Source organism: Mesoplodon densirostris, chromosome 16 (genome assembly GCF_025265405.1).
Source record: "Mesoplodon densirostris isolate mMesDen1 chromosome 16, mMesDen1 primary haplotype, whole genome shotgun sequence".
NCBI lineage: Eukaryota > Metazoa > Chordata > Mammalia > Artiodactyla > Ziphiidae > Mesoplodon > Mesoplodon densirostris.
The window spans coordinates 33,684,285-33,711,373 of NC_082676.1; the positions used below are offsets into that span (position 1 = coordinate 33,684,285).

Here is a 27,089-nt window from a genome sequence, read left to right on the forward strand (position 1 = left end):
CTGAGTGGAAGGTGCCAGGGGCTCTGCAGGTGCCCTGCTGGCCTCGCCCTGCTGCCCCGCCACAGATGACACGCGCACGCCCCGGCCAGAACGCTGGCACCTAGCTTTTAATTCTGGTCCTAGGACACAGGTGTTGGGGAGGTTGAGAATGATCTGTTGGGGCTTCCCTGGTGGCGCAGCGGTTAAGATCAGCCTGCCAATTCAGGGGACATGGGTTCGAGCCCTGGTCCGGGAGGATCCCACATGCCGCGGAGCCACTAAGCCCGTGCACCACAACTACTGAGCCTGCGCTCTAGAGCCTGCGAGCCACAACTGCTGAGCCCGTTTGCCATAACTACTGAAGCCCATGCACCTAGAGCCTGTGCTGTGCAACAAGAGAAGTCACTGCAGTAAGAAGCCTGTGCACAACGAAGAGTAGCCCCCACTTGCCACAACTAGAGAAGAGCCCACGTGCAGCAACGAAGACACAGCACAGCCATAAATAAATAAATTCATAAATAAATGGAAAGATCTGTTTGCAGGGGCTCCAGAAATCCTGGTTGGAGGTGCCCAGGGTGTCTGCGGCAGGACCCACAGGGCCGTACTGGGGCAGCTCTTGGTCCAGAGGGTCAGGCTGCCTTAGAGCCTTGTATTCTCCTGCCCACATGTGGCCCCCCTCCATTTCTTCTTCACTCCAAAAGACAGGGACCACTTCTCTCCTTGAGATGGGAAGTTTCTACAGGCACACCTTGTTTTATCACGCTTCGCAGATGCTGCGGTTTTTTATAAATCAAGGGCCTGTGGCAGCCCTTTGCTGAGCAGGTCTGTCAGCACATTTTTCTAACAGCGTTTGCTCACTTCCTGTCTCTGTGTCACACTGTGGTAATTCTCACAATATTTCAGACCTTTTGATTGTTATTATGTTTGTTATGATGATCTGTGATCAGTGATCTTTGATGTTACTTATTGTAATTATTTCGGCATTTTTTAAGCAATAAAGTATTTTTTAATTAAGGTTTATACATTGTTTTTTCTTTTTTGGACATAATGCTCTTGCACACTCAGTAGACTACAGTGTAGCCTAAACATCACTTTTCTATGCACTAGGAAAGCAAAAAAATCATGTGACTCGTTTTATTGCGAGATATGCTTTATTGTGGTGGTCTGGAACCAAACCCGCAGCATCTCCCACGTGTGCCTGTGTACTGTCTATAACAGTAGGGGTGTCCCGAGGTTTCCCCAGATGCCTCCACAGGCCTGATGTCTTCTGGATGGTGCACCGTGAAAATACGGCTTGTAAGCATAGTGTAAAGTAGAATTGAACACATCTAACTGGAAGTTGAGATCAGGACATTTATTGAGCAGCAGCTGCATGCACGGCACTGTGCTCTGACTGGTAATAATGGATTGGTGGTGGTGGTTATTGATGGTGAAAGGCGGAAATACTGACCCTGGCAGAGTCACTTCAGTTCTCTGTGCCTCAGTTTCCTTTTCTATAAACGGGGAACATAATAGTGCCCACCTCAAAGGCTTGTCGTGAAGATTAAGTGAGCTAATATGTGTCAGGTACTTAGAGAAACACCTTGTGTAAAGTGCTTGGCGCACATTAGCCATTATTGTATGATTGGATCAGTGTCGTTGTACACACCAGGCTGTCACTGAAGTGCATCAGCCTTAGCTGTTGCTGTCCTCATTCTCATTATTGTTATATTTCAGACATGTGAGCTTTGGAAATTAAAATCATCGGAAATAAGAATTTGATAAAGTTTTTGGTCTTCTACAGTCATATAAAGACAAATGTTTTAAATTTTGGACTATAGAAATTCAGCTTCTGATTACTTTTATTTGTGATTTAGAACTATAAATTACGTATCCGATTGTATTTTAATTTAGTGGCTTTTTAATTCATGTGCCAATTGATAATTAAAAAGATTCTAAGGGGTAAAGCTGAAATCTAAAAAATGTAATCTGCTGTTTTTATGGGAAGTTCCTTTAGAAAAAGTAGTTTTTACTTTGCAAATTAGGTGTTTTTGAAAATTAACTTGTTCTTAAATAACTATATAAGTAAGTTGTTTTAAGTGAGTCTTGAAAATATGCTCTTTGCCTCCCTCTTGGGGAGGTGGAGTTTGGAAGAGATGAGGGTGATTTGGAAAGAGTCTCCTTATAACGCTTGTTTGCATATCTTTGAAAAAGGAGTTAAAAACCAAACATTTTTAATAATGTAGATTATTTTCGGGTGCTTGAAATTGTAACTTTATTCTTCTTTACTTACATTAAAGAGACTACTGCTAGACTATTACTCAGGTAATGCAAGTTATTTTTAAAAATTCAGACAATTTAGCCAACTTAGAATTCTTTCTTGGTAACTCTAAAAATACTAGGAAATGAGCCATAAATCTGGTATTAATGCAGAACAAGGTACGGATATGGTCAGTGTTTAACCTTAGCAGTCAGAGTGATTTACAAAAAAATCTGATCATCTCCATTCTTTAAGTAATTAGGAATATGGTATTACCTTTTTCTGTGAAAAAGGATTTTAAAACACAAATTATTAAGCAGGGAGCTCAGTACACTAACTGATTACTCATGAAAGCCTTTAGCCATAGCAATTTCATGTCACGTCATCCTGGGTGTTGATTCTCCTTGCTCTCATGTTCACTTCACTCTTTCTGTTTTCAGTGATTTAGCCCTGCGGAATTGTTTTCTTACCTCGGACTTAAATGTGAAAGTGGGAGATTATGGAATAGGATTCAGCAGGTACAAGGTAAGCCAAAGGTTTAAGGGTCCTCTCCTTGACCTGATTTAATTTCATACTCATGAGGTGGTCATATCACAAAATGCCATGCCTTTTTGGAAAGCGGGGTAAATAATTATTGCTACCTGTATAATAAAATACACGTCATATAAATATTTCTCTGTTACATGTTCAGTAAAATTTCAGCTCAAATTCTGTAAGCTTGGGATTTGGATTTTTAAACTCTGTTACAACTATATCCCCGAAGAAAATAAATGAAGTATGCGAGATTTTTATTTGTGTGTGTTTGCGTAGCCCAGCTGAGTGAGGTGCCATAATGTGGGGCAAAAAAATATCACTCAAATGTAAGTCAGTTCTTTGTCTGCATGGTAGCTCTAGCGTCTTGAGCGCTTGCTGTATACCACCCAGGCACTATGAAGTACTTGCCTGCACGATCTCATGTAATCCTCACTGTAAAGGGAGGTAGGTGTGTCTTCCTGATCTTACGGATCAGGAAGACGGCTCAGTATGTTTGTTGCTTGCCCAGAGTCACAGAGCTGGTAAATGGTTGAACGTGGACTCAGCCAGTCTGTCTGATTGGAAAGCCTGTGCTCTTACTCATTAACCACCCCGCTCCCCTGTTCGGGGATACGGCCCAGCATATTTTACAAGATGTTTTGCTCAGAGTCTGTGTTCTGTGCATCAGACACGGCGTACTTTCCTTTTCCAGGAAGGATGACTGAGCAAACATTCATGGCTCAGAGACCAGCTCATGAGGCCCAGGAGGCTTCAGGGAAACCCTCACCCACCTTCTGCCCAGAAAGTCGGCCTCATGCCGCCTTCTTTTTCTGACATGTTTTTTTGGGGTGGAGTTTGTGTTTTCTGAGAATGACCTAGAATTAAATCATTGAGCTCACTAAAAGTGTTATAAAATTCAAAATTCTGTATGCTTTCTGACAAAACAGGAGGATTATATTGAAACAGATGATAAAAAATTTTTCCCTCTGCGATGGACTGCTCCAGAATTAGTAACCAGCTTTCAAGACAGACTACTAACTGCAGATCAAACTAAGTATAGTAATATCTGGTATGTATTGATTTATCATTCTGTTAGGCTTTTGTTGTTAGCAAAGTCCTGACTTCTTTCTTCTCAAGTACTTTCTTAAGGGAAGGTAATTGAATAAGACGAGGAACACCAGAGTGCCTGATGGTGTGAAAAAAAACAATTTATTGACATCATAGCAATTATCACAGTTGCCATGATGCAGTTAACTTTTCTCTTACCCATTTGACAGTAATAATCTCCATAAAAGCAGGAACCAAGGCTATTTTCTTTGCCTACTACAAGGCCTGGCTTATAATAGATGTTTAGTAAATATTTATTGAAGTGAATGAAAAAACAGAAAGGTTTGGACCATTATGTAATAGTGAGATGTATGTCAGTTTAATGGAAGTTGAAAAAATGTATCTGAGTCTTTAGCAATTTCTATTACAGCTTCCTTAATTTATGTTTACACTTTTTTGTGTTATTGTCCTGCTTTTTCTATTTTCTTTTTCTCTACTTGCCTTCTTTTAATTTTTTTTAAACTGTTTTTTCCTCTTAGCTTGGGAGCTGTATACTCTATTCCTGTACTTTTATTGGTTACCCTAGAAATTATAACATGTATACTTCACTTAACTTAGTCTAATAGTAGTTCTCATCTTGGCCCTGTTTCTGAGCAATACAAGGACCCCAGGCTACTTTAACATACTTTAACTTGGTTTAGTTTTACTCTACACACACACATGCAATTATATGTCATTATTGTTGGGTATGTTGATTTTTTCTTTTAACCCCACAAGACATTACTATTATTTTTTTTTAGCATCAGTGTTTGTTTAGGTTTATCCACATAATCAAATCACTTTGCTGTTTTATTGTTTTTGTTTTTTTTAAATCTCAGACCTTCCATCTGGGATCACTCTCCTTTTGTCTGAAGTATGTCCTTCAGAATTCCCTTTAGTGAGGTTCAACTGGTAATAGATTCTCAGGTCTTTCTCCGTAGGTCTGAGTGTACCTTTATTTTGTCCTCGTTCTTGAAGTATATTTTTACTTGATGACAGTTATTTTCTCTCAGCATATTGAAGATCTCACTCCACTGTCTTCTGGCTTCCATTGTTGCTCTTGAGAAGTCAGCTGTAAATCTCCCTAAGCTCTTTGAAGGTAACGTGACTTTTTCCTCTCTGGCTACTTTTAAACTCTTCTCTTTGTCTTTTGATTTTTGTAGCTTCACTATAATGTGTATTGGTGTGGATTTTTTTGTTTTTCTGCTTGGGATTTATTTGGCTTTTCATATCTTAGGTTGGTGTTCACAGCCCTTATTTACCCTTCAAATACTGCCTCTGCCCCATTTTTTCTCCTTTTGGAAGTCTGATTTAGATATGTGTTATACCTTCTTTCTCTGTCTTCTGTCTCTTATTCTCTCTTTTATATATTCCATCTCTTTGACTCTCTGTGCCACACTCTAGATAATTTTTCAGACCTGTGCTCTATCCACTAATTCTCTCTCTCTTTAAAATTCCCTCTTCAGCTGTGTCTATTCTTCTATTAAATCTCTCTACTGAATTCTGTAGTTCAGATATTGGCTTTTTGGTTTTAGGAGGTCTATTTGATTATGACCTACATCAGATAATTCCAGTATCTGAAGTCTTTGTGGATTTGATCTTGCTGGCTCTTGATGGTGGTTTGTTTCCTTGGGGACTTTTTTATGGTGAGGATCTTGGAAACCTAGAATTGAGAAACATTTCTCCAGAGAGGGTCCACATTTGCTTTTGTCAGGTACTTGGATGTCCCATCATGTAAGGAACTACTCTAATTCAGGGCTTTATGTATCCAACTCAAGATCTTTTAGAGCACTCAGATGGTGTGAGTTTGGGCTGTAAGTCCAAGTAAGGGCCAGCTCTGTGGTTACAACTTCTTTGGGACTACACTCCCCCGCCAACACACACACACGTACTCATGCTCCCACGTGTCCACTCATTCACAGGACCTCAGTGCCAAGGCAGCTTGCCTTCCAGGCCCCTGAGAGAGGCAGGGGGCAGGTTTATTCCCACTGTGAGGAGGTCTCTGTGAGACCCCTTACCTTGTGCAGGCCCAGGGCTTTGGCCTGTCCACCGCCACCATCACCCCCACTGAGCCTGGTGCACCACAGACACAGAAGCCCAAGTTCTGTGCTTCAGCAGATGCTGCAGTCAAAGGTGGTTTTAGTGTTCTGCTTAGTTCACTAAGCTCTAGATTTTGTCCAGGTAATTCCCTGCTATCTTATCTGCTGTTTGTTGTGTTTAAGCAGTTGCTTTTCATGCTTCATTCATATTTTTACTGTTGTTGCAGAGTGATCGACCTGAAAACTTAGCCTGCGTTCCCAGAGACAGAGCCTCCCCCTTGTTTCTGACAGGTTGAGCAGCCTCTGGTGGCAGGGCTGGCAGTGGTGCCAGCTTCCACGCGAGGCACGGACCAAACCGCCCTGTGCCAGGGGTGACTGAGAGGGTCCTCTCTCAGTGAGTTTGGTGGAAGAGGGGATAAGAGCTACAGGACATTTTTCTTCCCAGAAGAAAGAGGCTTGCTGGTCCCCAGGGAGACACAGGCCAGTGCGAGGCAAAGAGCTGGAGAGAAGGGAATGCTGGCGGTGGCCAATGGCACTTGTCCCCGAGGAGACTGGGCGGGAAAGACTAGGGGATAGAGAGCTGCAGGGCAGGGTGGGCACACGTCTCCTCTTTCTATGTGGCCTGTGCCAGGAGAAAGGGATGCTCAAGGAAGATGTTAGGAGTTGGGGGAGTGGGAAGTTAAGAAGAAAACCCATGCTTCACGGTCTCTGAAGAACTGGGGAGGGGATTGGTTTGGGAACAGGCCTTGCTGGGAGAGAGAAAGGTAGTTACACCGGGGATTTGGAGAAAATAAGGCAGGTAGAGGTAGAGGTACGCACCCAGGGTCAAACCAGGCTTGGTGCTGATAACACTCATTTTGCCCCTAATCATAGGCCACCTTTGTGGTCTTTAGCATTTCATGTAAACTTCTTATTTTCCTCCATCAAATACATTGTTAATTCCCTAAAGTCGTTGACAGTGTCTTAAACTTATTTGTATCCAAAACAGCCCTCTGCCCCTAGCAGTTCTGTGCCAGGGAAACTTCTCCCTTCTTGAATTGGATTGGGAGATTTGGGTCCTTTTATTTCCTTTGGTTGAAATGCCCTCTCCACTTAGATACTGAATATGTTGATTTTTCTCACTGATTTGTGACATTAGTATAAGAGAATGTAACTCATACGTTATATTGTACTCTACCACGTCAAATAATAAACTTATTTACTCAAGTACAGCTCATTATTCACACAAGCATTCTGGTGGGTATTGATCATAGTCACGGAAACCAATAGCCAAACCTGGCTGGATGTCAGAACCATGAGGGAGCTTTTTAAAGATGCAGCCACACCTGCATCCACCAACGAAGAATCCTCGGGGTGGATGGGGCGGGGAGGGTCCTAAGTACCAGCATCCAGATGACACAGACGGTCAGCCGGGTTTGGGAGCCGTTGCAGAAAATAGACTGTAATATGTGGCAGAAGTGGAGGTGGTGGGAACGAGCGCAGGGATCACACAGAGGAAGCAGAGAGGAAGTGTCCCTCTGGCTTCAGCCACAGAGGCCGTTCCCATGGGGACAGCACTGGGCGTGCGGGTGAGTGGGCCGGGTACTGCAAAGGTTGGCCCTGCCCGTGGTGATGGCTGTGCACCTGGAGGTGGTGAGGGGCTCGGGCAGGTGGCCGCTTCTGGCAGAGTAGTGGGGGGCGTCCTTCCGAAGAGCATGAAGCCCCAGATACTCAGGAATAGCTACAGCAAGAAATACATGGGGCAAACGGGGAAGGATTGTTCATGTCAAGATTTCCGACGTTTACTGCTGTTGTGAATGGGATGTTTTTTCCCCACCCCAAATCTCAGAATTCAGTGTATTTACCTTGTACCTAGCTGTGTTGCTGAACTCTTAAAAGTCATCGTGATGATCTTTCTAATTTCTTGAGTTTTAAGGTTGACGGTCATATTCACTTCTCCATGTAATTATGCCTCTTAGCTCCAACTCATATTTTTTTGCATTGGCCAAAATTCCTAAATTAATATTCCGTTAGTAAATCTGAGGAGGTATTCTTGTTGTGGTCCTCATTTTAATGGAAATGCTTGCTTTTAAAATCATGTTAAAGAGCTATCTTGAGTGACCTTTTCAGTAGACACCTTGTGCTTGAAATTACTAGTGACTGTACAAGTAAAAATGTAGGTGTTAAAACTTTGACATCCGAAGAGAGAAAGAAATAACCGTGTTCTTTTTTCCGCAGGTCCCTGGGTGTGACACTTTGGGAGCTTTTTGAGAATGCCGCTCAGCCTTATTCCAACCTTTCCAACTTAGAGGTTCTCAACCAGGTCATTCGAGAGAGAGACACAAAACTCCCAAAGCCCCAGCTGGAGCAGCCTTACTCTGACAGATGGTGGGTAACTTCACGTCACGTTCTTTTCAGAAGATAAGGAAATCCTGTCTGCATGGGTCTTAGTTATGTATTCTCTAATTTTGAACAGTAAACGTTATGAAAAGCAATCGTTTGTATATTATTCATGACTGATTTTAGAATTAACATCCATTTTTTTAATGTAATGTTATTTTTAAAAAATGTGTAGAATAAGCAGGAATTTATGTATTACATGCAATAAGAAAAATGTTAAGTCTGAACTAATTAGAAAAGTCAATTCTAAGGGAGTTTCCTGTTGTGGAATTATTTTAAAATGAGGCTGTTTGTTTAAGTGGTACCCAACATGCAAGAAGAGAGATGGGTGGCATAGACATGATCATATTTAAATTGGCACGTGAGACTCATTTGCATAATGTATGCTGACATTTGCAAAACATATTTACTTCTTATGATGCTCCAGACCAGTTCTTACTCGGATTCCAATTAGGATCGGGCTCACCTGTGTCAAGGCCTCTGTCTGCATCACCCTGTGCCCGGCTGATGTTGCCCCTGGAGCTCGGTGCCCCTCTGTGTGGGTGTTGCTCAGCCCCCCTACTTGCTAGAACTAACTCACCCAGAATAACTGGACATACACGCTGTAAATTTAATACCATGACATCGTCCTTGTCTTCCCTTCCACTCACGGCTACAGTTTAAGATGCTGGCTGTATTCAGCCAACCCTTTGAGGACCAGCTCCTGGTTGCCACTGTCTCTGGGCTTCTTTCTCTACTCTTTCCTTCCACCCTCAGCTCCTTGCATGATCCGAGGAAACCATGTGCTGCAGGAGATCATGGTGTCACTTTTTATTGGGGGAATAATTAGAGATTAGTCACAACAGCATCTGTCTGTGAATTCTTGCAAAATAAAGTGAGTAAATCTCAGAACATTAGATACGTACATCTTTTACTAAGCAGAATACCTATGTCGGTTGTGTTAAGAGGAGAGCATTTTAGAACTGTTTCTAAATTCGGTGGCTAAGTCCCTGGAAAACGCCAGAAGAACAGATGACAAAGCAAAAGAATTGCAGTGACACTGTGCAGTGTCCTGAGGACACAGAAAATTAGCGGGCCAGATTTCCTCTGTCTCCATTTTCCCTTTCACATTGATATCACCGTGAGCTGAACCCCTTCAGGTGGTCGGCAGTGATTAAGGTGTCGAGGCTTCTGGGGTGTTGAGTTGGCCCAGGGGCCCTTGTGAGGTCTTTCCTTATTTTAAAACAATTTATCATCCATCTGCTAATCACCTGTCTGTGTCGCTCAGGTATGAAGTCTTACAGTTCTGCTGGCTGTCACCAGACAAGAGGCCGGCGGCCGAGGATGTGCACAGACTGCTCACCTACCTGAGGATGCAAAGCCAGAGGGACCCGGAAGTCGACTTTGAGCAGCAGTGGAATGCACTCAAGCCAAACACAAACAACAGAGATGCTGCAAGTAACGCCGCCTTCCCCATCCTCGACCACTTTGCCAGGGACCGGCTCGGTCGTGAGATGGAGGAGGTCCTCACCGTGACCGAAACCAGCCAGGGCCTGAGCTTCGAGTACGTCTGGGAGGCGGCCAAGCACGACCACTTCGAGGAATGCGGCCGGGGCCCCCCAGACGAAGCCGTGTCCTACACCGGCATCTTCTTTGCCACCGAAGCGTTTGAGAGTCCTCTCTCAGATCCCGGACCCGGGAAGCAAGATGACAGTGGCCAGGACGTCCCCCTGCGGGCCCCCGGAGTAGTGCCTGTCTTTGATGCCCACAACCTTTCCGTCGGAAGCGACTATTACATCCAATTAGAAGAAAAAAGTGGTAGCAACTTGGAGCTAGATTACCCACCTGCACTGCTCACAACGGAAATGGATAATCCAGAAAGGGTCGGTGACACAGCATCCCAGCTTCTGACCCTCAGGAATGTCGAATTTGAGGAGTCTAGTACAGATGAGGATTTCTTCCAGAACACTACAGACCCCAAGGATGCCAGGGTACCCGAGGATGTGCATGTTACCAAGGGCCCCGAGAGCCCTTTCGACAGTATATTTAATGATCTTGACAAATCAGAGGCTTTGCCCAGTCACCAAAAAATATTTGACTTAATGGAACTAAATGGAGTCCAAGCTGACTTTAAGCCGACCACCTTAAGCTCAAGTTTGGATGACCCCAGAGAGTCAGTAATTACACGCCATTTGAAGAAAGAAAAGCCCCGTAAGCTTTTTGACTGTGAGCCTCTTTGCTCATCAGGAAACCTCGTGCACCAAGATGGTTTTGATCAGCTGGATGTTGAAGAATTGTCAGAAAACTTTTTATTTCTTCAAGAGAAGAACTTACTGAAAGACTCCTTGTCCAGCAAAGAACATATAAATGATCTTCAAACAGAACTTAGAAATGCTGGTTTTCCTGAAACCATATTAGAAAGTCCGAGTAGAAACTCTCTAGATGCTGAGCTTAAGTTTGCTGAAAATAAACCAGGCTCTTCTTTGCTGCAGGAAAACGTCAGCGCGCAGGGTAGAGGCCCGGGCGTGGCGCCCAAGGACGGCACTTGGGACACGGCCTCGCTGCCTTGCCCGCAGGCGCAGGTACCTCCTACCTCGCTCAAAACAGAGGGGCCGCCTCACGATGTCCCTCCAGGTGTGTCCTTGAAGCAGGGTGGAGCCAAGCCCATGTGTCTGGATGTCGGTGTCCGTGAAGACAGTGTCTGCCAAGAGGTAAACCCAGACTCCGCGCCCGCCCTGGTGGACACACCTCCCACTGGCGATAGGTCCCGAGACCTGACTCCCCAGAGGGAGGGGGCCTTGAGACTGACTCAGAGCGACTCAGGCCTTGTCCACAGCACTTTTGCCAGTAAGGTGAGTATAGGGAACAGCCTTCCAGAACTGAGGCAGAACTTACAGAGTCAACCACCTTTGGAAGACCACTGCCGTCGAGGCCTGCCTGAGAGAGCCTTGGAGGCCGTGGATGCTCTGAGTCAGTTGGGCTGTAAAGATGCTGCTACAGAGGAGCGGGGCTTGGTGTCTGCCCTCTCCTTGGACTCTGCCAGTCAGGACAGCCTTCTAGAGGACAGCTTGTCGATGCCCATCCCGACTTCGGAGCAGTCCGTGGAGACCCCAGGCTCCCTGGACTCAGTGGACGTCTGTGAGGTTTTACTGGGCTCCTTAGGCCCTCACACGCCGCAGAGACTCTTGCCCCCCGACAAGCCTGCGGACAGTGGCTACGAGACGGAGAACCTGGAGTCCCCCGAGTGGACGCTGCACCCGGCTCCCGACGGCACCATAGCCCTTGACGCAGACTCGGCGGGCGACGGCGTTCGCGGGGGGCCACCTCCCACCCCTGTCATCGTCGTCTCAGACACAGCCGATGGCCACAGGGGTGCAGAGGTCACCTCTCAGACTTCCGCCCCCGGCTGCCAGGGCTCGTACCGAGACTCCGCTTACTTCTCAGACAATGACTCTGAGCCCGATAAGAAGTCGGAGGGGGTCCCGGGAGCCTCGGCATCGGCCTTGGGAGCGGACCAGCCCCTGCCTGAGCCAGGCGCCCCAGAGCAGAATCCCAGCTCCCCGGACGGCTGCCTGGAAACCAGCAGCAGCCAGCCTGGCCAAAGGTGTCCCCCTGCTCGGCAGAATGCCAGTCCCCTGGAATCAGGAGAAGTGGCAGAACCAGCACCCGCTGACGCTTCCAGACAGATGCATCCCCCCGAGGACAGTGAGGCCGGCAGCCCCTCAAGCCCGCTGAACTCGGAGCTCAGCAGCGGGGATGACCTCGAGGCCCAGGAGGCGCCCCCCTGCACGCTGGCTTCCGCCGGAACCAACACCAACGAACTCCTGGCGTTTGCAGATGCCCCCCTCCGCTCCAGCGGCCCAGCAGCCCCGATGGTGGAGAAGGCCTTGCGCGGCCACTCGGAGGGCCCCAAGCTAAAGGAGCCAGATGTCGAAGGGAAGTACCTGGGGAAACTCAGCGTGCCAGGGGTGCTCGACCTCACTGAGGACGGAATCGACGCGGATGAGGAGGACGAAAACAGCGACGACTCGGACGAGGACCTGCGGGCCTTCACGCTGCACAGCCTCAGCTCCGAGTCGGAGGACGAGGCGGAGCAGCTAGTCCCTGTGGTCCTCAGCTGTGAGGACGGCCGCCACCTGCGGAGCCTGTTGAAAGCCCCAGCCTCCGTGGACCAGCCGCCCGACGACTGGAAGAGAGAGAAGAAGGCGGTGACGTTTTTCGATGATGTCACAGTCTATCTCTTTGACCAGGTATCTGTTGTCTGTCACCTCCAGGTTGTCCTGTTAGAGAATTCCAGAACGTGTTAGGGGGACGAGCATGCTTGGTTTTTCCGATTGCCGTCTCAAGGCCACGATTGTTTTGTGGTTACTCAGAAAAAGGAATTTGGGGTTGGCTACAGTGTCAGTTCCAAGAACACGCAGAAATGGGGTTTGCACAGGAAACTCCCGTTACATTACGGGAAGAAGATCTGCGTGCTCTTCCTGGGTGTCCTGGCAGAGTCCTGCTGAAGTTGCTTACCCTTTCCAGACCAGATTTTTATACTCTAACAGTAGGCAGTAATGCCCAGCGTGCAGGTGCTGCTCCAACAGTCCGAGGCTCACATGTAGCCCTGGCGACACCGACCAGCGGCCCTGCCTGTGGAGTGGGGACGGGGACGGGGCAGCAGGACAGTCTGTGGCCCTCCCGGCCGGGGGCTGGCCCTGCCCTCCTCCCTGCGGTTGGGCAGGCTGCCTGCTGTCACCACTCAGGGGGCCAGCCTTCGGCTTCTTTAAAAATGAAGCAGCCTACAATTCAAGCTTTTTTTGTTTTTAATGTTCTTTGTTGACTAGTCTTTGTAGCCCTTGAATTTGCTTCTTGAATCACCTGGATTATAAGTGAAGCTCCCGTTCTAGAAGGCATGGGAGTCCTTGTTGGTTTCTTCTTGGATCTGCTTGCCCTCCCTTTGTATTTAGTCCTTGGAACCGAGACCTTGGTATCTCAGCCTCTCGTTCAGCATTGGGCCTCTTGGGCCCCACACTTGAGGCTCTGCCCACACCCGTGGGGGTCCTGGGTGCTGCCCCGCCTCTTCCCTGGGAGCTGGGTCTGCTCAGTTGCTCGTTACTTTACGCTTTGTCGCTTCTGTGTGTTCTCTTTCTACGGTGTCGCTCAAAAAAATTTGAACTGTGGCATGTGGGGCAGGGAAGGTAGAGGTAGTTAAGTGTTTGGGAAAAGAAAAAGTAGACTCCTGGCCCCAACCTCAGTTCATCAGATCTGTGAGAGGGGCCAGGAGGCTTATACACATCCCAGCTTCAGAACCTGAGGGCTCAGGGAGCCTAGGAAACTGGTTTGCCATTTTTTCACTGAGAGTGGAAGAGACAAGGGATCACCTGGCCCCAGATTTTGTGTTTTGTTATCAGTCTTTCGAATTCACGTATCCCTTTCTTCACCTTCTCTGTGAACTTGAATTGTACGAGACTTCACCACAGAGCAGACGATCTGTAGGTGGGATAGAAAGAGTTACAAAGTGTGTGCCGTGAGCAGTGTGGGTGAGGGCTGGGGAAGATGTCTGGGGGTCTAGTTGCAACAGGGGGATGGACTCGGCTCCCGTGGAAGCCCCCGCCTGGGCTAGAGAAGGGCTGCACTCGTGTGACGACTTTGGCTGGGGGGGAGGTGATGTTTTGGTGGCTTCAGAAGACAGGGCATGATGGCATGAGATCGAGATTCAAGGCATGAGAACGAAGGTACAGAAATCAAGTGTAAGACATGCTTAATAGATGTGAGATTTGAGAGGCTTAGTGTAGAGAAAGTTGGAAAGTGGGTGAAGTCCAGAATGAAGTCCTGAGAATCTTCCTTTTTGTGATCTCTAGTTAGTTTTCTCATGTGTTCCATGCAGTTTCCTTGGAGTAACAACTACCTGCTGGTTCAGGCAGGTGGCTGGTAGATTTTCTCCTGCTCTTACTGTGCAGCTTAATGAGCTGGTTTTGAAGTAGTTTGAATAGTTTCAGTACCTTAACTCCAGAGTTTTAACTGAGCACTCCTTGGTTTTGGCAGTTCTGTGTCTTGGTTATTTTACCATTGGTTCAGCAAATGCTTGGTGAACACTTAGTGTATGTAAAGCAACTTTCTCGTGAAATCACGGCACAGTGAGTGGGTGGTCTGGGTGCTGGCACTTCACGCACAGAGTCTCCTTAGCTTCCCCACACATTGGTGGTCTCCCATATGCCTCTCGTGGGCCCTAAGTGAGCCTGGCGGGGTGTTTGACCCTCAGCTCTCACACTGCCCCTTCCGGATGCACAGTGTTCTCAAGGCCAAAACGGTGGACAGTGATGCTTACTTGCAGTTAAGGGCCGCGTGGTTGCCCTCCAGCCTGTCACAGGGCAGATGAGCTCTGAGCTCAGTCCCATGCATCACAGCGCTGGTCATTGTAACGACGGGGCCGGGGCTCAGCAGTGTGGCCTTGGAGCCGTGTAGAGCCACGCTTGGGACACCTGGGTCGTAGTCTTACAGCCAGGAGCCCCCAGAGGTGTGAGGTGGACTGCCTTTCCTGGGGCAGATGGGGAGCCTGGGAGCCTGTGTGCTGCTTTTCTATATTCACAAAAATATTCTACTGGGATTTTGATGGTAGTTGCATAAAATCCATAGATCAGTTTGGGGAGAATTTTTACTATGTTGAGGCTTTCAACTCATGAGCACAGTATGTCTCTCCATTTATTCAGTTCTTCTTAGTGTTTTGTAGTTTTCAGCAGACAGATCCTCTGCGTGTTTTGTTAGATTTATACCTAAGTATTTCATTTCTTGGGGAGCTAATTTAAAAGGTAATTTTAAAATTTTGGTTTCCATGTGCTCCTTGCCAGTATACAGAAACATGATTGACTTTTTTCTAAATTAATTAATTATTTTATTTTTGGCTGTGTTGGGTCTTCATTGCTGCACGCGGGCTTTCTCTAATTGCGGTGAGCAAGGGCTACTCTTAGATGCGGTGTGCCGTCTTCTCATTGTGGTGGCTTGTCTTGTTGCAGAGCACGGGTTCTAGGCACGCAGGCTTCAGTAGTTGTGGCTTGCGGGCTCTAGAGCGCAGGCTCAGTAGTTGTGGCACACGGGCTTAGTTGTTCCGTGGCATGTGGAATCTTCCCAGACCAGGGCTCGAACCTGTGTCCCCTGCATTGGCAGGCGGATTCTTAACCACTGAGCCACCAGGGAAGTCCGTCAACACATTTTCTGATTTTCCTTTGACCCACGGATTATTTATAAAAAATATTGTTTAATTTCCAAGGGTTGGAGATTTTTTTTTTTTTTTTTTACCTTTCTGCTACTGATTTCTACTGTAATTCCATTTTGGTCAGAGAACATATTTTGTAGGGTTTCAACTCCTTTAAATGTGTTGTTTTGCTGTAGAGCCAGGATATGGTCTATCTTGGTGAATGTTCCATGTGCACCTGAAAGAGTGTGTATTTTGCTTCTGGTGGGTGGATTGCTCTATAAATGTCAGATGCAGTTGGTTGTTCATTTCTTCTGTATTGTTGCTGATTTTTCTGTTTACTTGTTCTGTCTATTACTGAGAGAGAAGTGTTGAAGTCTCCGGCTATAATTATGGATTTGTCTGTTTCTCTTTTCATTTCTGTCAGTTTTTGCTTCATCTGTTTTGTAGTTCTGTTGTTAGCTTCATACACATTTAAGATTATTATATCTTCTCAGTGAATTGACCTTTTGTCATTATATGATGTCATTCTTTATTCCTTTCTCTGATATTCATAAAGCTACTGTGGTTTTCTTTTGAGTAGTATTTGTATGATGTCTCTTTTTTCATCCTTATATGTACATGCATCCCTGTACTTGACAGTAGTTTCTTGTGGATAGCACATAGGTGGTTTTTAAAATCTATTCTGAAACTTTTTGTCTTTTAATTGGTATTTTATGCCACTTACATTTAATAGAATTATTTGTATTTGGATTTAGGTGCACCATTTTATTCAGTGTTTCTGTTTTTTGAACAATTTTTAGAATTACCTTTTATCTATTGCATTTCTTACTATATGTCTTCTCTTAGTGTAGTTTTTGGAGTGGTTCTTGGGATTACAATGTACATACTTAACTTTTCACAGCCTCCTTAGAATCAGTGTTTTACCATTTCAAGTGGAATATAAGAACCCCTGTACCCTGTGGGCCCTTCATCCACCCCTACCCCTTTTCTTCAGGTTGTCTGATGTGTCATATGTTTATTCATCAAAAACCCCATCACACAGTGCTCTATGCTTTACTTCTAGTCATCAAACATGTTTTAAGAAACTGAAGAGGAGAGGAATAGGATTATATTCACTCAGATAGTTACTACTGTTCTTTTTTCATTTCTGATGTTTCAGGTTCCTTTTTATTATCATTTCCCTTCTGTTTGAAGAAGTTTGTGTGGCCTTTTTTTTTTTTTTTTTTTCTTTTAACAAATTCTCTTAGTTTTTCTTCATCTTAGAGTGTCTTTATTTTACACTGATTTCTTAAGGATATTTTCTCGGAACATAGATTTCTGAGGTGACAGTTCTTTTCTTTCATCATTGTCCCTGGCTGCTTTCAGGAGTTTTTTTCTTCGTGTTTGGCTTTCAGTAGTATGATTATGGATTTCTGGATTGCAGGCATGGATTTCTTTGTATTTATCTCATTTTAAGTTTGCAAAGCTTCCTGAACCTGTAGTTTTATGTCTTTCACCAGATTTGAGAAGTTTTCAGCCATTGTTTCTTCTTTTCTTCTTCACCACACTCTGTCTCTCTGTTTCTGGGACTCCAGCGTTACACCTTTTGGTAATATCCTTGTACATGGGCCCTGAGGCCCTGTTCTTTTCTTTCCCTTCAGTGTTTGCTTTTGCTGTTGTTCAGATTGGATCATTTCTGTTGATCTACTTCACATTAACTTATTCTGTCCTCTCTCATGTCCATCCTGCTATTGAGCCCACCCAGTGAGTTTTAAAATTTTGGTTATTGTATTTTTCTGTTCCGAAATCCGCAATTCATTATTTTTATCTATTCTTTTGCTGAGACTTTTCCATTCATTTCCAGTGTGTTTTCCCATACTTTGTAAGAGCATATTTATAATAGTCTTTCTCAGGTAATTCCAACATCTAAGGACATCTTGGCATTGGCATCTGCTGATTGTTTTTTCTCCTGGGAATTGAGGTTTTCCTTATTCTTTGTTTGCTGAGAAATTTTAGATTGTACCCTTATTATTTTATCCGATTCTGTGCCTTGTTTAGATTCTATGGATAATGTTGATATTTTCTTCTTAGAAGGCGTTGACCCAGTTGGGTTCAGGTCACAAGTTCCAACCAGCCTTCTGGGGATTGGGGTCCCCTTTCAAAGCCTTTGTTGTGCTGTTTGAACCTGCCCTGTGCATGTGCTACCCCCTGGCCAGACTGGACCTTGGCAGTGGTCTCCCTGAAATTCAGTTCTCAATGCTTTGGTGTGCTGTTTAGGGTCAGATCTACCCTGAGCAGCTGGGGGTAAGCCGGGAGCTCATCAACAACTGATGGGATCCCTTTGCTGAGCTCCCCCCTCCCTGGGCTGTCCAGTGTCTTGGCCCCTCTCTTCTTGGTCCTCTGGCCAGAAGGCTGGGCTTTGGGTTACCACAGTACGCTGTGCAGCTGTGCAGCGGGAGGACGGACAGGGATAAGGCGTGTGGGTTCTCCAGGCAGAGAGGAAGCTCACCGCCCTCAGAATTACAGGTGCCTGCCACCCCGCTGCTGTCACCCAGGATTGCTTGGGCTGGGAGCAAGAGAACAGGGGAAAAAGAGCAAACCCCTGAATTTCCTCTCCTCTTTCTAAGCATCAGAAGACCCCCCTTCCTGCATCTGGAGCCAGGACCCAAGTGGCGGGGGTGGGGTGGAGGGGTGGGGTTGGTTCACCACTGGCTTGATGTCCTTTGACTCCAGCTCTCTTCCCCAACCTGCCTGCTGCATCTCCTCCTCCGAGGTCTCCCGTGGCCGCTTTGTGTGTCTGCCCAGGATTTAGAGCCCGTTCCACGGGAGAGATGGGGCACGGACTCCTGGCACACCTTCCCCAGGGGTGGGAGGGACAGGTCACAAATGGTCAGCGAGGGCCCCTGCCCCAGGGCTCCTGAGAGCAGGCGCTGGCTGATGGGAACTTATGTTGGGCTTTTCAGGAGACCCCGACCAAAGAGCTGGGCCACTGCGGAGGAGAGGCGTGTGGGCCGGGGCTGAGCAGCCCCACACCGTCGTCAGGCTCCCCCTACCCGAGCAGGTGCATGAATTCCGAAAGTTCCACTGATGAAGAAGGTATCTCATTGGCAGGTTTAAAAAGCAACTAAACATGAGTGGGATGTGAGCTGTTTCTGAGGATAACTTCACATGTCGCTTTCAAAGACCCCCTCTGACCCTGGGGGTGTGGGGTGGGCAGCTCTGCCGTCTGTGCCCAGGGTGGTCTGTGCCCCTCTGAGCCCACCTGGACGCCTGCACTGCCCTCTCTATTCCTTAAAACAAAGTCATGAAAGGAGAGTTACTTTTATTTCTTACTTCCAGGTGGAGGCTTTGAATGGGACGATGACTTCTCCCCGGACCCTTTTATGTCAAAGACAACGAGTCACCTCCTCCGCTCCAAACCTTCTCTTCAGACATCCAAGTACTTCTCCCCGCCGCCACCGCCCCGGAGCACGGAGCCCAGCTGGCCTCACGGGGCGCCCTACTCCAGGTTCTCCATCACGCCCGCCAGCATCGCCAGCTTCTCTCTCACGCACCTCACAGACTCGGACATGGAGCAGGGAGGTGAGGAGGGTGCGGAGCTAGGGGAGGGCCGGCTGCCCGGGAACGGGATGCTCGCCCGGTGTTGGCAGACAAGGTTGTACGAATCTTTACAAAGAGCTCACAGCCTTGACAGTGTGCTCCGGGGCCTTGTCCCCCACTTCCGGGCTCCGTCTCTGCCCTGCTGGGCCTGGTGGCCCTGGGGCTGCTCCGCCACCTTTCTTCTCCTTTTCCCCTTTGTTCTGTTAGCCCCCAACCCCCATCTCTCCTTCTTGCCCCCAGAGAGGAGCAGCTCTTCAGAGAGCTCATGCTCTGAAGAACACTTGGCCCTGACTTCGGGTTTGAACCCAAATGCACTCTGGCCCTACCCCGGGAATGTTGATTTTGCTATTAAGTCCTAGTCTTCGTGTGCCACCAGAAGGCCTGGGGGAGGTCATGGGCCGGGCACATTTGAAGTAGTGGTATCTGAACATATGGATCCTTTTTTCCCCACAACTAGATTGAAGATAAATGTTAATAGGTATACTTTTTTGATGTGAAGTTTGCAGATCAAATAATAACTGCAAAATATAAAGGCTTTTATTTGTGTTTGTCCTGGGTTTAATTGTGCCGATTAGATAACGCCCATGACCTAATGATCTGTCGGGGGCAGATGTGTGGGGCTCAGAGCCAGTTCTCTCCCGCGCCCAAAGCATTGGCATTGAGCAGCGTGTGAGCCGCGCAGATGTGTCTGTGAGAGAGCCTGGCAGGTGCTGCTGTCGCAGGAAGCGGCGAGTGGCCGGGCAGGTGGCTGAGAGCCACACTTCTAGCTTCAGTTCCTCTTTCTGCAGCGAAGCTCAGACGCCGTCCACACTGTTTTTATCTGTGACGATCGTTTTAAAACACAGCTTTGCTTGCTCTCTCCTAATAGGAAGCAGCGAAGACGGGGAGAAAGATTAGGTGATGCTGAGGCACCTCGGGCCCAGGCGGCTCCCCGGCGGTGGCATTTCCGGCTGCCCAGTGGCTCCCACTCGACAGCTGCTGACACGGGAAGGGGAGGCGGACTCAGGAGGCCGAGGGAACAGCGCCGCAGGACACCCGGCCCAGGCGTGGTCTCCCAGCTCATCCAGCTCGTCCAGAGCTATTTGCTGCCCTCGCCGCCCCGCCCGCTGGAAGGGCCTGCCGTCCGCAGGGAGCCTGAGCTTGGCCGGCGTGGGGGGCTGTCGTCTCCGGGTGGTTTCTGGTTCCCACGTGGGGTGTTCTCTGCATCCGCACCTGTGCATCCCGTCCATGCACAGGTCCCCGAGGACCACGATGGGAATTGGCACCAGTGAGCCATATTTATTGTTTTTAAAGAAATCACTAATTGCTTTCTGTAATTGCACTGTGGATAACTGTCCTGAGAGTCCCTGATATTGTACAGAATCTTAAATTATTCAAGGAAAATAAGGCAGGTCAAGCTGGTGCTATCCACTAGTTTGATTTTTTTTTTCTTCTGTTTTATAGTTTGTTTGCATGGTACTTGTAAAGCTTAAGTATTTTGAGTGTTATGCTGTCTTTAGAAATTGTTGGAATTGTACATATGGTACTCTTTCGTAAATGATAAATGATTCTGAATGTTAGTGTTTTATGTTCTTATAGGAAATATTTTTGATGAGTCCAAGAAGACTGCTCTGTTTTGCTGATTGAATGAAACACATTTCTGTCTCTTCTCTCTAAGGTGGTTTTTTCCCTGTTGCAGTTGAGGCTTCTCTGAGGGGCTGACGGGTCTTGCACCCCCTCTGTGTGATTCTCCCACCCACCCCTCCCCCAACTTAAAAAAAACCCTTTTGGTAAAAAATCGACAGGTGGTTCCCAGAGCTCGGCTTGGTTGGAACATCCAGGTCCCCACTTTGTCCCCAGGGGCCACGAGGCTTCCTCCCAGCTGGGCCCCAAGTCACTTCCCCTCAGAGCCGGCTCTTCTGCTTGGTTTCTGGAAGCGCAGACGGCGGTGGCTTCAGGGCCCTTGTGTGGTCACTCCTTCCTTCAGGAGCATAGAAGCTGCTCCACAGAGGGCCCTGGGGGCTGAGGACAGTTTGAGTTCCTTCTGTCTGTGCTCTTGAGGTGTTGAGCTTCTCATAGCCCCCAGAGCCAGTCCGGATCATGTCCCGTCCACGTGTGGCTGGTCTCTGTAACCGAGGCAATACACGACATCCCGCAGCCGTGAGGACGACAGAGGAGCCTCCACAGCCAGCACGTCCTCCTGGTTGGGCCCTCAGGCAGCCCGAGCGGCCATCACCCCCAGACGCCGCCCCGGGCTCATCTGCACTGACCCTCCCCTTCTGCATTAGCTCCCAGTTCTCCCCGAAAGGACCAAGTGTGTCCAGTGCAGCCTCATGATGTTGGCAGGTGTCGGGCGTTGGTAATAAAAAGCTGACCTCACTCTGCGGCCCTCGAGCTCTGCTCTGCCAGCAGCGTGGCAGCCAGTGTATACGGGTGGGGCCTTGGGGCTGGGTCCCTGCACACTGGCCCCTCACCCTAGGGGTTTCCGGTGCTGACATGCTTTCCCGACTTGAGCGAGAGGCTGGGATGACCCTCCAGGCCCGCCTGGGGCTGCAGGACATCGGTCACGGGAACTTGGGGACCCGATGCAGGTGTGTGTGCTGGCTAGAGTTGACATAGTAAATTGTGACCTATGTTATCAATTCTGGCTCGCTCCTTTTTTATACTAGCAATGACTTTCCAGAGCGGCAGGGGCGCCCTTCCCCTCCCCCGGTGTGAGCACAGAGCACTGCCAGAGCCGGACCCTGGGACGTGCATGTTGAAAACACAGTTAACAGGGCATTAGGAGGTGATTTTGCCAAAACTGTCATAACTCTCAACTTCTTGCTCTGGAGACTTCCAGAGTTTTCTGAATTTTTACATCTACCAGTCTTGGTTAAAGGAAAAATGAGAGGCAGTTATACTAGTTTTTTTTAAATTTACACGTTTAAGGAGTTCAAATCTAATGACTAAAATCAAGTAGATCCATAGACTAGATAGTCTTATACAGTCAGCCTGTGGTAAATTTATTGATGCTTTGGGGCTGTACATTTTTCACTATGATTAAGGAGATTTTTAACAACATAATTCCCATTTTAATTTATTTTAAGATCTACATCACTCTGATAATGAATTGCCAAAAACATTTTATACAGGGAGCTAGGGGTGGGGCTGGGTTGGAGTAGTAAGTCTTAGTGTGGTGTTGCATGGTCGGGTAGATTTTATATTTATAATAAACATGGGAATTAACATGTTCTTTTGAAAGCTCAAGCAATACACAGGAAATTATGTAGATTAAAATTTTCTGCCCATTTTTGAAATGTCAGCATGTGCTTTGTTGTTTGTTTCAGTTTTCTTTTCACTCGGTTACCAGTAGTGGGTTTTTAAACGGCTTTTGTTCTAATAAGTTACACAATGAAATAGTATCAGTGAAATTCTCTAGATAATGTGGGTGAGGTTTGTCATACCTGGTTCACAAGGATATTTCCTGGCCTCCTTTGGGCTCTGTCTTACCTTGGTGGAGTTTACGTATCTTAAGTCCTACAATAAAAATAATCTAACCTTCATCTCCTTCCTAGCTAGATGTTAATTTGTGTTATCAAAGGACTTGGTCATAAGCCAGTAAGAACAATGTAGAAAAAGTGCTCCCCCAAAATCCTTCTGAAACTTGGACTGTGCGTCTGGGTAAGAAGCCATTCATCTTAAGGGTGAAGAAGCTCCAGGAAGCTGAATGGAGAACAGAGTATCTGTTCTATTTTTGAGTGTACAGGCGATTGTTTCTATGAAAATGGGTTTATCTAAGAAAGGTCTTGCTGCCCTGAAACCCCTTTCAAAGCCTCCTTCTTTTATTAACACTTTCCACACGGTGTTCGTGGGGTTAATGACTTTCTGTACGTTTGTCCTGAGGGCCCAGGTGCAAGGGAGGCAGCTCCTGGTTTTACTCTACGCAGCCCGTCATCTGAAAATTTCAGAAGCGAACCAAGTGTGAGGCTGGAGATGCCGGGCTTCAGTTACGAGGGGCTTCAAAATATTAGCCTTAGGAGAAGTAGCCTTAAAATAAGAATGGGTGTACACAGTTACTTCAGGTGTAAGTCTCAAAAACAACGTTCCTAAGTAGTAATGGGGTTGGCCCAAGCTTTGGCTATCAAAAAGGAAAACACTCTTTAGTATGTAAATTAATTCTTAAAAGATGTGTGGACAGTATTGAATCGCCAACAACCTGTTATTTGAATGGCTGGAACATGGTTAAGTTCAAGTTGGCACGGGCGTAGATGGACGGTAACAGCGGCCCGCTGTGAGTACCCACTGCTTCATTCCAGCCGCAAATGAGGACGCATGGGGCCATCCCACCTCCGAGGTTTCCCTGTTGTGCTTTAACACAGTTGTAAGAGGTTCACGGCAATATAATAGTTAATGAACTTTCAGTTTAAATCGTGTACATTTTTAAATTGTAAGATTTTTACTGTATATTGATGCATAGTGTGATTCAATAAACTGCTTGTAATTTAAAAACTATTTAATATTCAAAATAAATATAGTTATATATTTATACATTCTGTTACCGCAATGATTCTGTGTGTTTTCCACGGTGTAAGGCCCGGGGTGGGCGGTCTGGCACTGCCCCACTGTGGGTGCTTGGAGCCTGCAGCCCTGGGTCACTCACTGCCCTGGTCTCTAGAGATGGGATGCCCTTTTCTGCGACAGACCTAAACCCCACGCTCCCGAGAACACGAAGGTTTGCATAATCACCGGAAAACTAGCATAGACTGTTTGCGCTGCCATAAAGTGTACCTGTAATTCAAACCTTTGGACTTACTGATGAATTTCAGAAGCATTTTGGGTTTTTTTTTTTGTTTTTTTTTTTTAGTATTTATTTACTTATTTGGCTGCACCGGGTCTTAGTTGTGGCACGCGGGATCTTCACTGCGGCACGAGGGCTTCGTAGTTGCGGCACGCATGTGGGATCTAGTTCCCCGACCAGGAATTGAGCTCCGGCCCCCTGCATTGGGAGCGCGGAGTCTTAGCCACTGGACCACCAGGGAAGTCCCAGAAGTGTTTTAATTTCTGAGGTCCAGCCTCTAAGGAGCGCTAAGCCCAGAGGCTAATCAGCTCAAAACCAGCCTTCCTGTTCCCCGAGTGTCCGACCCTCCTTGCTGTCCTGGTCCCAGCTGTCACAAGCAGGGAAATGGGCCTCCTTGTACCAAAATAGGGGCCTGGCCCCAGCTCAGGTTACACCAACTGCAGAGTGACCCTCGGGGAGTAGGTGGAGGAGACCTGTGCGCTCCCATTCCCAGAGCCCAAGACAGGCAGCGAGAGGCAGTGTCCGGGGGAAGTGCGGGGGGCAGCGCAGACCCTGGGCCTGCAGGACCGGGGCCGGTGGGAGCCCAGGCCCGTGTGCCGCCGCGGGTTCTGCTGCGCTCCGGCGCCTCCCATCAGCCCCCAGAACCCCTGTGCAGTTGCTGCTTTTAACGCCTTACAGTGCTCCGGTCAAAGGTGAGGAAACTGAGGCAGGGGACGATGAAGTAAAGCAGGTGGGCGGCAGCTGGTTTTGAGCTCGAGCTGCCTCTCGCCCCTGGAGACCTCCTAAAACCGATGACCAGCTATTTCTCGGTGAGCTGCCCACAGGCGGCCGGGCAGGTGCTCCCCGGGCAGGGCTCCGCACACTCGCACCTGGCCCGGCTCCGCGGGCGTGGCGGGGTCGGGTCCTGAAGCCCCCGGTGCTGCAGGGTCCTCCCGAAGCGCGGGGTGAGGGCGCGGGCTGCCTGGGCTATTGCTCTTCGGGGCTGTGGCCGCCGCCCGTTTGAGAAACTCGTATTAACTGCAAAACGGCGTTTCCACGACTCTGACTTTGGCCCCGTGTGCTGAGCCTTAACCCCAAGGCCATGTGCGGCGGCCAGGAGCTTCCCCTCCGCGCCGGCCGGCTCGCAGCGAGGCCCGCGGAACTGGCTCCGGGAGCCTGCGCCGGGTGGGGAGGCGGCCCGGGAACCCTTCGCGGGCGGGCGGGGAGGGGCCCCAGGTCCCCAGCCGGCAGGTGCGCCCCGCCCCCGCCGCGGGGCGGGGACACGCGGACTCCGGCCCCGCCCCGTGCCCGCCCCACGGGCTCATTTACATGCGGCCACCGCCCCGCCCGCGGAGCCTAAAGCGACGTGTCCTTGTCCCCCGTGGGCAGCCCCAGCGCGTGCGGCCACGGATCCCCAGGTAACGGGGGTGGGGTGCAGGTGGGGCGGCGGGGAGAGGACCCTGGGGCAGGGCCGGGTGGCGTCTGGAGGAAAACCTGGGTGGGGGGTCCAGGTCTCGAGCTCTGGCCTCGGCCATCCACGTGTTGGGCCTGGGGACTGCGGCGGGCTCTGGCCACCATCCACATCTGACCTCCGACGGCCGCCTCACGTCCACAGCCATTCTGGCACCAGTGTTGTCCCTGCATGTGTGACGTCCAGTGGGGCAAGACGGTCCGTCCAGGCGACCAGGAGGTAGTGCAGCCTCGGGCAGAGGGCCTGCCCTGGGCTAGGATGGGGCCGCGCCTCTGGGCGGTCTCAGCCAAGTGTCAACAGCCACCTAAGCCCAGGAGGCACTCAGGAGGCAGTGAGGGGCATGGGGCCGGAGAAAGGTCCAGGGGTCAATACGTGTCACCCAGGGGGAGAGGGGGCCACCAGACCAGGGGAAGGTCTGAGGGGTCAGTGTAAGGTCAAACAGGGGCATGGGGGGTGGGGGTGGGGTCAGCTCAGGGCCCTGCAAGTGACTGGGAAGGACCCTGGGGTCACTGTGCACCAGCTGGGCAGCCGCCACTGGGGACCGCTGCCTTGAGCGTCCACTGGCCTGCCGAGTGACCGCGGGGTGGCCTGTGTTCTGGATTTCAGCTCCAAAGGCTCCCCACTCAGAGCCACCCCCCCCACCCAGGACAACCAGTTTGGAGCCATGAAGACCAAGAGCCGGCCTCCCCGGCGCCGGGTGCCCCCGCAAGACCCAGAAGCCGCCCCAGGGGAGCGGACGCCCGACAGGCCACCGCCGGGCTCGGGGCCAGAAGCGGCCAAGGCTCTGCGGAGCCGGAGGGCGCGCGCGCAGGGGGCGCGGGCAGAGGGCGGGCGCCGGCGGCCGGGGCCAGGGAGCCGGCGGGAGAGCAGCGTCCAGCGGCGGCTGGAGAGCAACGAGCGCGAGCGGCAGCGCATGCACAAGCTCAACAACGCCTTCCAGGCGCTGCGCGAGGTCATCCCGCACGTGCGCGCCGACAAGAAGCTCTCCAAGATCGAGACGCTCACGCTGGCCAAGAACTACATCAAGTCGCTGACCGCCACCATCCTGACCATGTCCAGCGGCCGCCTCCCGGGCCTGGACGGGCCAGTCCCCAAGCTCTACCAGCACTACCAGCAGCCACAGCAGGTGGCCCGGGGCGCGCTCGGGGCCTCCGAGGCCCCTCCCGAGGGCCACCTGCAGAAGTACTCCACGCAGATCCACAGCTTCCGCGAGGGCTCCTAGCGCGCCACCCCGCCCGGGTCAGCGGCCTGGCCCGTCCCTCCCAGCCCTGGGCCCTCCGCGCCCGGCGGCTCCGTTTCCCTGAACTCTCGGCGCAGCCCTGGGCACGTCCCAGGGCCCAGGGACAAGACCGGTGAGTGGCCTGGTGGAGGCCACGGCTCTGGGCAGCATGAGGCCCATACCTCCACAAGGTCCCAGGGCCTGCTTCGTCATCGTCTAGGCAGGAGCTGGCCGGCCCTTGTCACTAACTCCTCTTCACTCCCGCTCCCTCCTGAGGTGAGGGGAGATTCCACGCAAAGGTTTGCTTGGGTAAGTTCCCCAGTTACTGCTCAGGCCCAGGCCCAGGCCCAGGGCGGGGCCTCCCCCAACCTGCACCGTAGCCTCCTCGTTCGGGGTAAACTGAGGCACGGAGCAAACAAAGCCCACGGCCTCGAGGGGAGTGGGGCTGAGCAGAGGTGCTTGGAGTGTCTAATTCAGCATCTGTCAGGGAGAAGCCCCAGTCAGGTCCCCTCCCATTAATTCTGAAGGGACCTTGTCGGGGACAGGGGCTGGAGTCTTGGCTCCCTCCTCCGGGTGGGGCTCCTGACCGTGGAGGGTCTGCGGCCCGCCACCGAGGGTACCGGAGACGGGGCTGCGGGGTCGGGCAGAGAGGCTGCTAGGCCGTGGGTCCCCTGAGCAGTCAGGGGTC

At 49.6% G+C, this 27,089-nt stretch overlaps 2 protein-coding genes across 3 annotated transcripts in view; both read left to right on the forward strand.

Annotated features, from left to right (window-relative positions):
- LMTK2 (lemur tyrosine kinase 2) overlaps positions 1–23,423 on the forward strand; it is an 80,105-nt gene extending 56,682 nt beyond the window's left edge. For both annotated transcript variants that reach the window (XM_060120303.1, XM_060120304.1), the window contains exons 8-14: positions 2,659–2,743; positions 3,679–3,800; positions 8,074–8,223; positions 9,503–12,464; positions 18,337–18,469; positions 18,713–18,955; positions 19,842–23,423. In XM_060120303.1, coding sequence (XP_059976286.1) covers positions 2,659–2,743; positions 3,679–3,800; positions 8,074–8,223; positions 9,503–12,464; positions 18,337–18,469; positions 18,713–18,955; positions 19,842–19,870 — 3,724 coding nt within the window. In that variant the 3' untranslated portion in view covers positions 19,871–23,423. The remainder of the gene's footprint in view (positions 1–2,658; positions 2,744–3,678; positions 3,801–8,073; positions 8,224–9,502; positions 12,465–18,336; positions 18,470–18,712; positions 18,956–19,841) is intronic.
- Positions 23,424–25,066: 1,643 nt separating this feature from the next.
- BHLHA15 (basic helix-loop-helix family member a15) lies at positions 25,067–26,571 on the forward strand. Its single transcript, XM_060079295.1, has 2 exons — positions 25,067–25,129; positions 25,789–26,571. Exon 2 carries the CDS (start codon positions 25,847–25,849, stop codon positions 26,402–26,404), a length of 558 nt encoding a protein of 185 aa, XP_059935278.1. The 5' UTR covers positions 25,067–25,129; positions 25,789–25,846; the 3' UTR covers positions 26,405–26,571.
- The last annotated feature ends 518 nt before the right edge of the window (positions 26,572–27,089 follow it).